This window comes from Trichechus manatus, unplaced genomic scaffold (assembly GCF_000243295.1).
Source record: "Trichechus manatus latirostris isolate Lorelei unplaced genomic scaffold, TriManLat1.0 scaffold00001, whole genome shotgun sequence".
NCBI lineage: Eukaryota > Metazoa > Chordata > Mammalia > Sirenia > Trichechidae > Trichechus > Trichechus manatus.
This window is the reverse complement of record NW_004443937.1, coordinates 27,581,044-27,593,609: the sequence shown is the minus strand read 5'-3', so window position 1 is coordinate 27,593,609 and position 12,566 is coordinate 27,581,044. Positions and strand designations below refer to the sequence as shown.

At 52.1% G+C, this 12,566-nt stretch overlaps 1 protein-coding gene across 1 annotated transcript; it reads left to right on the top strand.

Annotated features, from left to right (window-relative positions):
* The first annotated feature begins 519 nt into the window (after positions 1-519).
* Positions 520-12,243, top strand: LOC101350351 (cytochrome b-c1 complex subunit 1, mitochondrial). The gene is made up of 13 exons (XM_004368499.2): positions 520-608; positions 887-1,027; positions 6,033-6,119; positions 7,096-7,225; positions 7,448-7,646; positions 8,212-8,291; positions 9,803-9,918; positions 10,151-10,294; positions 10,422-10,582; positions 10,689-10,774; positions 11,088-11,176; positions 11,528-11,603; positions 12,043-12,243. The coding sequence occupies exons 1-13, from the start codon at positions 540-542 to the stop codon at positions 12,105-12,107; spliced, it is 1,443 nt and encodes a 480-aa protein (XP_004368556.1). The 5' UTR covers positions 520-539; the 3' UTR covers positions 12,108-12,243.
* The last annotated feature ends 323 nt before the right edge of the window (positions 12,244-12,566 follow it).

Sequence of the window (12,566 nt, the reverse complement as noted above, 5' to 3'; positions counted from 1 at the left end):
GAAATAGAATTCAGAGGTATTCCTTGCCACTTCAAAAATAACACATTTTTTTGCAAAAATTAGCAATATACTAATAAACTTCCATGTCGACCGTCTGAATCTACTTCTTTCTTTTAAAGAGAAAACCGTGACTTTCAGCGGCTGCCTAACAGCTCCAGGACTCCCGCCGGTACTTTAGACCCCGGACTCGGACCCGCGGGCACTCTGTGGCTGCGACGCCGGCCTATCTCGCCCGCTCCGGCCACGCAAACAATCCGGGAGGCCGCGGTTCGTGAGAAACATCTCGCACTCTGCCTCCCACAGATGAGAGGAGTTGGACCGCGGGCGGGCCCGCGGCGGTCGATGTACAGGGGGGTGGACTAACTCATACAGGGACCCGACTCGCTGACGGACCAGCAGAACAGTCGCGGGTGGATACCCACAGCTTCCGCCAGAGGCCAGTCGAGCGCCGTATCAGCGGAACTGCGCCTGCGCTTCGGACGCCTCTGTTCCTGCTCCGCGCACGCGCGGCGCGGCTCGGCCCTGACGTGAGCAAGAAGATGGCAGCGTCCGCGGTCTGCCGGGCGGCTGGCGCCGGTGCGCGGGCCCTGTTGCACGCCCGTGGCTCGGTGAGGCTGTGGCCAGAGCGCGAGGATGCAGGACACGGGGATGCGGGGCGCGGGGTTTCAAAACACGGACGGGGATCTGCGGTTAGCGGCGGCAGATCGAGGTGGAGAGGTCGCGGGGTCAGGCCACGAGAAGGTCACCGCCGAGGGCGTGGACGGGGGTTTCGCGGCAGGCCTGGTGACGGGACGAGGGCCCTGTTGCGGGAGATGCCTGTCTGGGAGTTCCTCTGGGGAGCTTACCCTAGACTCGGCCTTCACTCGCGACCGCCCTCTTTCCACAGCCGGCCCTGCTGAGGGCGCCTGCCCTACGGGGCACGGCCACCTTCGCCCAGGCGCTCCAGAACGTGCCTGAGACGCAGGTCAGCCTGCTGGACAACGGGCTGCGCGTGGCTTCGGAGCAGTCTACCCAGCCCACCTGCACGGTGAGTGGGGGGCACTATCTGGGAGGGGTCCTCGGACTCCTCTTTGACTGGCGTTCTCCCGTCTGTGGTTTTGATTCAGACTCTGGCTTTCTCACCGCTGGATCGCCTCTTACAACCGAATCCCGAACCCAGCCATCCCTTAACTTCTTGGGGGCAATTCTAAGAACCACCGTTCATTTAACATATGATGCCTGCCAACCAGGAGACCAAGTTCTTTTCCAGCTTTTTCGTCACGATGGTCGTGTTTCTATTTTACAATAGGGAAAATGGGGATGAGAAAAGTTAAATGACTTTCAGGGGTCCAGGTCTCTCAACTTCACAGCCCGAGGTCATAAGCTCCAGGCTAGATCAGGAGCTTGCTGAAGAAATGCATTTGGAGATTCCAGTGAAATGGATGATTTTCCAAAAAATACAAATTCTTAAAATTGATTCAAGGATAGAAATCTTGAATAGATACTTGAATAGATGAGAAGTTCCCCAAGAATTAATCCTGGTCTCAAGAAGCTTCAGGGTCAGGTGGCTTCATTGGCAAAGTCTTTCAGTTTTCTAGGAACAAATAATGTGCTGCAATGTAAGTTACTGAACTATAGGACAAGATGGTAGACAACTTCCTTGTTATATGGCACCGTCATAAACCAATCCAAAGCCTGGTAAGAAGACTCAGTAGAGAATGCTACATCTCATGGAACCTAAGATGCTCTATATTATACCATTGTGCTCCAGTGCCAAAGAAACAAGGCTGCTAATTATAGTCAAAGGATACCATAGGTTGTAAAATGCATCTTTCTCTCCAAGATGTTAGGTGTGAAGTAAATGTACATCTAAGAATTTATGACATAAGATTTGTGTAGCAATATCTCTTAGGAAAGTAGATGTGAAAAACTTAAATCAGCTGTGTTGTTAGGTGCCACTGAGTCAGTCCGACTCATAGCGACCCTGTGTATAGCAGAACAAAACACTGCCTGGTCCTTCTCCATCCTCACAATCCTTGGTATGCCTGAGCCCATTGTTGCAGCCACTCTGTCAGTCCATCTTGTTGAGGGTCTTCCTCTTTTTCAGTGACCCTTTACCAACCATGATGTCCTTCTCCAGGGATTGGTCCCTCTTGATAACATGTCCAAAGTATGTGAGACATAGTCTTGCCATCCTTTTGAGGAGCATTCTGGCTGTATTTCCTCCAAGACAGATTTGTTTGTTCTTCTGGCAGTCCATGGTATGTTCAATATTGTTCACCAACACCATAATTCAAAGGCATCAGTTCTTCTTAGGTCTCCCTTATTCATTGTTCAGCTTTCACATGCATATGAGGCAATTGAAAACACCATGGCTTGGGTCGGGCAAACCTTAGTCTTCAAGGTGGCATCTTTGTTTTTTAACACTTTCAAGAGGTCTTTTGCAGCAGATTTGCCCATTGCAATGTGTCTTTTGATTTCTTGACTGCTCCTTCCATGGGTGTTGATTGTGGAACCGAGTAAAATGAAATCATTGACAACGTCGATCTTTTCTCCATTTATTGTAATGTTGCTTTTTATTTATCATAATGTCCAGTTGTGAACATTTTTGTTATCTTTATGTTGAGGTGTAATCTGTACTGAAGGCTGTAGTCTTTGATCTTTGTCAGTAAGTGCTTCCAAGTCCTCTTCACTTTCAGCAAGCAAGGTTGTGTCATCTGCATAACTCAGGGTGTTAATGAATCTTTCTCCAGTCCTGATGCTCTGTTCTTCTTCATATAGTCCAGCTTCTTGGATTATTTGCTCAGCATACAGATTGAATAAGTATGGTGAAAGGACACAACCCTGATGCAACCTTTCCTGACTTTAAACCATGCAGTATCCCTTGTTCTGTTCGAATGACTGCCTCTTGATCTATGTACAGGTTCCTCATGAGTACAATTAAGTGTTCTGGAATTCCCATTCTTTGCAGTGTTATCCATAATTTGTTATGATCCACACAGTTGAATGCCTTTGCATAGTCAATGAAACACAGGTACACATCTTTGTGGTATTCTCTGCTTTCAGCCAAGATCCATCTGACATCAGCAGTGATATCCCTCATTCCACATCCTCTTCTGAATCGGCTTGAATTTCTGGCAGTTCCCTCTCGATATACTGCTGCAGCTGCTTGTGAATGATCTTCAGCAAAATTTTACCTGCATGTGATATTCATGTTATTGTTTGATAATTTCCACATTTGGTTGGATCACCTTTCTTTGGAATAGGCACAAATGTGGATCTCTTCCTGTCAGTTGGCCAGGTAGCTGTCTTCCAAACTTCTTGGCATAGACAAATGAGCACTTCCAGCTCTGCATCCATTTGTTGAAATATCTCAATTGGTGTTCCGTCAATTCCTGGAGCCTTGTTTTTCCCCAGTGCCTTCACTGCAGCTTGGACGTCTTCCTTCCGTACCATCGGTTCCTGCTCATATGCTACTTTCTCAAATGGTTGAACGTCGACCGGTTCTTTTTGGTATAGTGAGTCTGTGTATTCCTTATCTTCTTTTGATGCTACCTGCATCTAATATTTTCCCCGTAGAGTCCTTCAATATTACAACTCAAGGCTTGAATTTTTTTCTTCAGTTCTTTCAGCTTGAGAAATGCTGGGTGTGTTTTTCCTTTTTGGTTTTCTAACTCCAGGGCTTTGCACATCTCATTATAATACTTTACTTTGTCTGCTCGAGCCACCCTTTGAAACCTTCTCTTCAGCCCTTTTACTTCATCATTTCTTTTGCTTTAGCTACCCGATGTTCAAGAGCAAGTTTCAGAGTCTCTTCTGACACCCATTTTGGTCTTTTCTTTCTTTCCTGTCTTTTTAATGACCTCTTGCTTGTTTCATGTATGATGTCCTTGATGTCATTTCACAACTCATCTGGTCTTCTATCATTAGTGTTCCATGTGTCAAATGTATTCTTGAGATGGTCTCCAAATTCAGGTGGGATGTACTCAAGGTCATACTTTGGCTCTTGTGGACTTCTAATTTTCTTTCAGCTTCAACTTGAAATTGCATATGAGCAATTGATGGTCTGTTCCACAGTCAGCCCCTGGCCTTGTTCTAGCTGATGATATTGAGTTTTTCCATCGTCTCTTTCCACAGATGTAGTCAGTTTGATTCCTGGGTATTCCATGTGGTGAGGTCTACATGTATAGTCACCGTTTATGTTGTCAAAAAAAGGTATTTGCAATGAAGAAGTCATAGGTCTTGCAAAATTCTATCATGTGATTTCTAGCATTGTTTCTGTCACCAAGGCCATATCTTCCAACTACTGATCCTCCTCCTTTGTTTCCAGCTTTCACATTCCAATCGCCAGTAATTATCAGTGCATCCTGATTGCATGTTTGGTCAATTTCAGACTGCAGAAGTTGGTAAAAATCATCAATTTCTTCATCTTTGGCCTTAGTGGTTGGTGCGTATATTAGAATAATAGTCATAGTAACTGGTCTTCCTTGTAGGCATGTGAATATTATCCTATCACTGACAGCGTTGTACTTCAGGATAGATCTTGAAATGTTCTTTTTGATCATGAATGCAACACCATTCCTCTTCGTCATTCCCAACATAGTACAGGTTCCTCATGAGTACAATTAAGTGTTCTGGAATTCCCATTCTTTGCAGTGTTATCCATAATTTGTTATGATCCACACAGTTGAATGCCTTTGCATAGTCAATGAAACACAGGTACACATCTTTGTGGTATTCTCTGCTTTCAGCCAAGATCCATCTGACATCAGCAGTGATATCCCTCATTCCACATCCTCTTCTTCACATAGACCATATGATTGTCTGATTCAGAAGGCCAATACCAGTCCATTTCAGCTCACTAACGCCTAGGATGTCAATGTTTATGTGTTCCATTTCATTTTAGATGATTTCCAGTTTTCCTAGATTCATACTTCATACATTCCACATTCCTATTAATGGATATTTGCAGCTGTTTCTTCTCATTTTGAGTCGTCCCAGATTAGCAAATGAAGGTCTTGAAAGTTTGACTCCATCCACATCATTAAGGTCGACTCTACTTTGAGGAGGCGACTCTTCCCCAGTTGTCTTTTGAGTGCTTCCAGTGTGAGGGGCTCATCTTCCAGCACTGTATCAGACAGTGTTCCGCTGCTATTCGTAAGGTTTTCACTGGCTAATTTTTTTCAGAAGTAGACCGCCAGGTCCTTCTTCCTAGTCTGTCTTAGTCTGGAAGCTCAGCTGAAACTTGTCCACCATGGGTGACCCTGCTGGTATTTGAATGCCAGTGGCATAGCTTCCACCATCACAGCAACATGCAAGCCCCCACAGTGCAACATACTGACGGACGTGTGGGGGAAATTAACTATGAACAAAGAGTAAATTAAAAGGCTAGATCATTGTGATCATGTGGGTCACAAGAATCTCACTGTGTGCCAAGTAGACATTTGGCAATATTCGGTGTTCAGATCTGATTAAAAACTTAAAAAAAAAAAAATGTGAATGGGATGTGACAAAATGTACAGCATCTAAATTAGTAGTCTCTTTTCTTATAAGTCAATCAACTTGATGGCAACGGGTTTGATTTTTTGGTGTTTTCTTAATGATAAAGGATAAAAACCAAAATAAAGGCAGGGTCTAAGTTTTGGAACGGAGAAAAATAAAATTTTTTTTTGTACAAATGATGTGTTGCATACCAAGAAAAGCCCAAAGAATCAACTGAAAGGAGGCTGAATCTAAGAATTTTGTATGGTGGTGGGACCAGGAGAGCATGCAAAGTTAGAGACTTCCCTGGATGTCCTCAGTAAATAGTCAGGGCAGGAGGGAGAGGTGATGCCATGTGACCAGTCACTCAGCTGGTGCCCAGTGCCCAGGGCGCTGCTGCCCCTCTGAGCTCAGAGGTCCTGCCTGAGCAGCCCTCCCTACCCCAACTCTGGGACCCATGATCTGGAACCCATGAGCCCCTACCTGGGGCTTGTGTTGAGGTAGTCAGGCTGAGGCGTAAGTGGAAGCTGGGTTGGTTGGTTTGTTACCTTTGTTGGTGGCTTCTTGTCTAGGTGGGAGTGTGGATTGATGCTGGCAGCCGGTACGAGACTGAGAAGAACAATGGGGCAGGCTACTTTGTGGAGCATCTGGCGTTCAAGGTGAGACTTTAGAAGCTCTGTGTCTTCCTTGGGCTTGGGATTGCCTGTTGTTCCTCTTGAGGGTGCAGGCCAGAAAAGTCAGCCCCTCAATTATGAATCTCAGCTGGGGAGAGAGAACTCTTACTGGCCTTTCTGGAAGGAGTCACACAGGCTCAGCCTCTCATGAGTACCTTTCTGGTGAGCCCCAGCACCAGGCCCCACAGCCCAGAGAGACCCAGGGAGCCACAGAAGCCTCACATTTCACAAGAGAGGCCAGGCCTGTGTGTGACATGTGTGCTTGTGAAATGTCTTGCTCCCTGGCCGTCTCTTGGTGATAGAAGTGAGCACTGAGCTTTCTTGAAGGTGATGACTGTCACCACTCTAGTATCTCAGCCAGCCCATGCTGGCACAGAGTAGAGACTGAGTATTTTAAACGAATGAAAAGGATGGAGGAAGGAGGTATGGGTTAGGGTTGCGAGGGTATAGGGCAGGAGCATTCTACCCAACCAGCTGCAGGATCACAGGTGTGAGTATCAATCTTAAGATGTGTCATGAGACAAAGCCACCCTGCCGCACACCCTGACATGGGGCTGTGATTGAGTCCCACAGAGGTGGCCACTAGCGCATACACACAGAGCCATGTGAATGACAGGGGTGGTGGGTAGAATCAGCTTACCTGACCATGGTTGTCAGTAAGGGGAGGGGCACCTGGCATAGCCAGACTGTTAGGGGAACACTGGACTTCTGGCAACACCTACTCTCACCATGGCCTTTTGTCCTGGCCCCTAGCTGTGTCCATCCTGTTGGCCCATGATGCCTCAGCCTCAGTCAGCCACCTTAGCACTTGGTGAGCACAGACTCTGGGCCTCACACCCCCAGAGCTCTTGTGGCTGAGGGAGGTAACTGTGGATCAGTGGTCCTTTTGGGACCTTATCCTGTGAGGACAGGGTGGGCTCGTACATAGCTCTTGATTGGTCCCGTTGATGTCTGGTTGCAGGGAACAAAGAATCGCCCTGGCAGTGCTCTGGAGAAGGAGGTGGAGAGCATGGGGGCCCACCTTAATGCCTACAGCACTCGGGAGCACACAGCTTACTACATCAAGGCGCTGTCCAAGGACCTGCCGAAAGGTAACAGCCTGGAGACTGGGGTGGGGGCAGGGAGGGGAAGGACTCCAGCAGAGCGGAGGATAGGCTCCCCAGAGCCCCTGGCCTGGCCGCGGAGTCAAGTTACCTGTAGGGTATGGCCTGTCAGTGCAAGAGGTGCCAGGCTGGGAGTTTTGTGCTGTCACTGGTCTCCAGGGCCTTCCCCTGGCCCACCTGGCACCCCAGACATGTCCCTGTTGTGTCTAGCTGTGGAGCTGCTGGCTGACATCGTGCAGAACTGTAGCCTGGAAGACTCGCAGATCGAGAAGGAGCGTGACGTGATCCTGCGGGAGCTGCAGGAGAACGATGCGTCCCAGCGGGATGTGGTCTTTGACTACTTGCATGCCACTGCGTTCCAGGGCACGCCCCTGGCCCAAGCTGTGGAGGGTCCCAGTGAGAACGTCAGGTGAGGGTCAGCTGGGCCTGTGGTGAATGTGTCCCTTCATGTAGGCCTGGGCCAGATCCCTTCCAGGCCATGTATGTCTATGTGAGTTTGTGTATGTTGGCTGGCTTGTACTGTCTATTTGGCTAATTCGCATTATTAGAGACTTTTTCTATGTTGTTGTGTGGTCTTTGTGAGTCTTTCAATGGGTGTGTGGTCTTCCCTCAAGTTTCAGGTTTATTGTAGGATATGTTTCCGTACGTGTTCTGACAACCTAAGAAAGGGGGGGTCTGGGTATCCTACTCATATGGCTTCTTGTCCCCTGGCAGTCGGTGGACTGTGAGTCCTCCTGAGAGGACTGTGAGCCTGTCCTGAGGTCGGGTGTGAGGCAGGGCTAGGTGAGGGTTGCCCTCTGGGCCCTGGAGAAGTGGGTAGCAGAGATGGGGGGAGGGGATTGAAGAGTGTGCCAGGGTATGGCCTGCTCTCCAGAGAAGCCATGCCTCTTCTCATCTGCTCCTCAACCCATTTTGTGCGACCCAACTTGCTCTGGTTTGAGAGAAATGTCGACCCGCTGGCATATGTCTTACAGGAAGCTGTCGCGTGCAGACCTGACAGAGTACCTCAGCAGGCATTACAAGGCCCCTCGAATGGTGCTGGCAGCAGCTGGAGGTAAAGCCCTGTGGTAATGGGCGGGTGGGCACAGGTCTTGGTTATCAGGGCCCAGGGCTCCTGGTTTTAACCCCCTTCCGCTCCTGGGGACCTCGTTTCCACCCTGCCCATGAGGGGAACACCTCTCCCACGTTCTCCGAGGCATGGTAGGGTTCTCTTCTGCCACCCCCACTGGGACCAGCCTCTTTAGCACTGGCCTCACTTGGGCCGCTGGCCCCTCCCTGGGCCTCAGGACCTTTCCAGCCCTGCCTGGTCCCAGGAGAGACTATACCCTGTATGTGGGCTAAGGGAGACAAGCCCCTAGGCTTGTTCCTCATGGCCTTGCCAGTGGGTGAGCCAGACATTGGATCTGTGATGATGCACACTTGATAACAAGCTGGGAAGTGCCCTGAAAGGGGACTCACTTAGAATCAGAGGTTGGGTTGAAGCATGTTTGAACAGAGGCCTAAAGGATGGTGTGTTAGTTAGCTGGGGCATGAGGGACCTACGCAGAGGGGAGGGGCAGTGCTATGGTCTGATGTGTCCTTTAAGGTTTGCTCTGCTGCCATGTGGGGACCAGAGTGGAGGCAGGCAGACCAAGGAAGGGCTGGGACAGATACCCGGTGGGGGACAGCAGGAGCAAGGGAGAGAAGTGGATGCACTCAAGATGGTTTTATAGATGGAAACTTGACAGGGGTCTGGACATGGTGGGGGGCGGAGGGAGCAGGGTCAAGGATGCTTCCTTGTTTATGGCCTTGGCGGCTGGGTGGGTGAAAAAGACTGATAGGAAGAGCATGACTGCGGGCCTTGGAGCTGGGGAACCTGGCAACTGAGAGCAGTTTGAGCTACTGACGTGTCAGACTTTATTGAGTCAGAGCAGGGCCTGAGCTTGGCAGGTGAAACTAGAAGGCCGAGACAGCTGGCAGGCTGTTGCTCCGGGGCCAGCTGCCTGCTGCCCCAGTGTTCCCCAGTCAGGGTGCTGGGGCAGCAGAGGCCGCCTCTTGTGGAGGTGAGGTCCTGCAAGGGGTCCTGAGGATGTGGGTTTGTAATGTGATTTGTTAAGTCCCCAGCTCTCAGGGGACCCCAGAGCTAATCACAGCCCTGCAGTGGCACCTCTTTGTGCCCTTGCACTCACTACCCCCCACCCCCACGGGCAGCAGCCAGGACCTACTTGGGAAGGGCTGGAGGGACAGGACAGGGCAGGTGGCCTTGTGCCAAGGGAGCACCGTCTCACCCTTGATGGAGATGAGATGCCTCTTCTAGGGTGAGAATCAGCACTGTGTCAGCTGGGAACCTGTTGTTGAAGCTCACCACACTGCTTCTCTCCTGTGGCTAAGGCAAGGAGAGCTGTTCAGCCCAGAGGTGCCTGCCTTGCCCACAGGGCAGGGTGTGTTGGTGGAGAATCCTCTTCCCTCGATCTGTCCTGATGTCCTGTCTTCCTTTTGGTGTCTCTCACTGAGACAGGACACGAGGGTCCTCTGCCTGTTCCATGGACCCTGGCCGACCAGTAACACCACTCTCTGTCTCGGCAGGGGTGGAGCACCGTCAGCTGCTTGACCTTGCCCAGAAGCACTTCAGCAGTGTTTCTGGGACGTACGCGGAGGACACCGTGCCCACTGTTGAGCCGTGCCGCTTCACTGGCAGTGAGGTGTGGTGTCTGATGGGTGGGGTAGTGCTCTCAGCCGGGGGCCTCTGGGAGGACCCTAGTGTGCATGGTTATCCACGTGACCTCCAGAGGTGCCTCAGGAGTTGGGAAGGGGCCTTGTGGCCACTGCCTCGAAAACATGCATGTTCACACATGCTTGCACATGCTCCACCCAGACTAGTGTGGTCACCTGGGCAGTGTGACTGTCCCCCAGCCTCACCATACATTGTTTCAGATCCGCCACCGCGATGATGCCCTGCCCCTGGCCCATGTGGCCATTGCAGTGGAGGGGCCTGGCTGGGCCAACCCGGACAACGTGGCCCTCCAAGTGGCCAATGCCATCATCGGCCACTATGATTGCACCTATGGTGGCGGCAAGGTGAGTGTTGGGGTGAGCCTGGGCCCTTGCCTTCAGAGAGGAGAGCGTGCTGAGCTCCTGTGCAGTGGGGCCGAGGTTGTGGGCCGCAGACAGGAGGTGGCTGCTGATCACCTTTGCCCCCTGGCAGCACCTGTCCAGCCCACTGGCTTCAGTTGCTGCGGCCAACAAGCTGTGCCAGAGCTTCCAGACCTTCAACATCTGCTACGCAGAAACGGGGCTGCTGGGTGCGCACTTTGTCTGCGACCGCATGACCATTGATGATATGATGTTCTTCCTGCAAGGCCAATGGTGAGTGCCAGCCCAGGACTGTGGGATGGGGGCCTGTGAGCAGGGTTGAGGGAGGCTAAGAGACACGCACAGTCTCTCAGAATTCACCCCCCGCCCCCGCCTTTAGGATGCGCCTATGTACCAGTGCCACAGAGAGTGAGGTGGCACGGGGCAAGAACATCCTCAGAAATGCGCTGGTATCTCATCTGGATGGTGAGCTCTGTAGTCTTACGGGGCAGGTGGGAGGGGTATGCTGGCGCTGACAGCCCCAGTATGGCCACATCCTAACCAAGGTTGGAAAGGAAAACACTGACCCTCCCCACGCCCCACCCCGCAAAGCTTGACCTCAGATGCACATGGGGGTGGGCCAGGTCAGCAGCCCATTGTTTCAATAACAGGTGGGTGCGAAGAGAGGGTTGTGGTGATTTGGGGTCAGAGCAGGATCCAGGGCTCAGCCTGGGGCTGGGGGTTCTGTGTGCACCCGCACTGGACTGGGTAGGCCCTGAGCCGCCTGCTGCCCCCGCAGGCACCACCCCTGTGTGTGAGGACATCGGACGCAGCCTTCTGACATACGGCCGCCGCATTCCCCTGTCTGAGTGGGAGAGCCGAATTTCGGTAACACAGGCCCCCTGGGAGAGGTTTTGGAGGCTTGGCCTGGCAGGCCCCTGCGGGGTGGGAAGTTGGGGCCTGACAAGGTAGAGACTGCTCCTGGAGGCATCCTTGGTGTCCTAGGCAGCCATCACCCCCAGGAGGGGCGTAGTTGGAGGGCGGGGTGGAGGTGCTGAAGACTGGGAATGGGTGGGGCCCTGGAACCCTACAGTAGGGAGAGCCCTGCTGCCTTTCCCCGTTTGGGTTGGGCAGCTCCCTGGTCTGGGTGGTAGGTAGATCTTGGTCAGCTGGGTGTTGGCTGGCTGAGGTGGTCCCCAGGTGCCTGTGGGTCAGCGTGCCCTCTGTTTTGTCATGCAGGAAGTGGATGCCAGGGTAGTACGTGACGTTTGCTCCAAGTACTTCTATGACCAGTGTCCAGCAGTGGCTGGATTTGGTGAGTGGCCTAAAGGGTCTGCTCTTTGTCCTCCTTGGGCTATTCTCTTGGCCTCTCGTTCCGCCTCTGCTCACCCTCCCCAGCCTGCACTGGGAACAGCAAATTGAAGCCTCCAAGAGGCTCTCCCCAGTAGCCTGGCTGCCAGGGAGTTCTTGCTCAGTAAATCTGTCCCGGCAGCTCCCTGACTCCTTGCCAAGGTGCTTCCATCAGTACTCCACACCCGCCTGGTAACGGGCACCTCTATGTGTGTGGGGTGGGGCTCTGAGGGCCAGAACGTGAAGGGACAGGCTCAGCACCCCTGGAGGAATGTTCTTTCCCTCTTTCCATTCAAAGCCTGTCCTGTGCTGCTCTGGGCAGCTCTGAGCTGGGTCTGGCACAGGGCCAGGTGTCCCTCTGCAAGCCAGACACCCCACCCTGATGCCCCACGCTCTCCCCACAGGCCCCATCGAGCAGCTCCCAGACTACAACCGGATCCGTAGTGGCATGTTCTGGCTGCGCTTCTAGGCAGGAAGCCTGTGCAGGCAAGAGGGCGGGGCCGAGGCGCATGGTCCCCCCCACCACACATGCCAGCCTGGCTCCTCATATCCTCACAAGAAGGGGGTGTGCTGCACGTTAGCACCAATAAAGTCCAGTGTTGAGAGCTGCGTTGTCCCTTTCTTGGCATTGGCATTGAGTCCATTTGGGAGCAGGGACTTCATCCGCGTTCTTCATCCCCTGAATCATTTTGCCTTTCCACAGGCTGATGTGTCCTCAGCCAGGGGCAAGCGTGGGGGCTACCGCATGGAGGCCGGAAGCCTTTGATGCCTGCTGGGAGCTGAGCCCAGATGTTCCCACTCAGCCACATGGGGGACTTTTCTCAGGCGGCCTGTCCCAAGAGGGACCGTGGGAGTCTAGGGGAACTGCAGACCCGGCCTTTGCTCTGGGAGGGGTCCCAGCCTGGAAACTCAGGGGGCTCATGTAGAA

Bases quoted from the DNA above. Each gene is read 5' to 3' on its own strand.
- LOC101350351 (XM_004368499.2), top strand. From the start codon at position 540: ATGGCAGCGTCCGCGGTCTGCCGGGCGGCTGGCGCCGGTGCGCGGGCC. The intron at 1,028-6,032 runs GTGAGTGGGGGG...CTTCTTGTCTAG, and splicing joins CTACCCAGCCCACCTGCACG to GTGGGAGTGTGGATTGATGC. The intron at 7,647-8,211 runs GTGAGGGTCAGC...TATGTCTTACAG, and splicing joins GGTCCCAGTGAGAACGTCAG to GAAGCTGTCGCGTGCAGACC.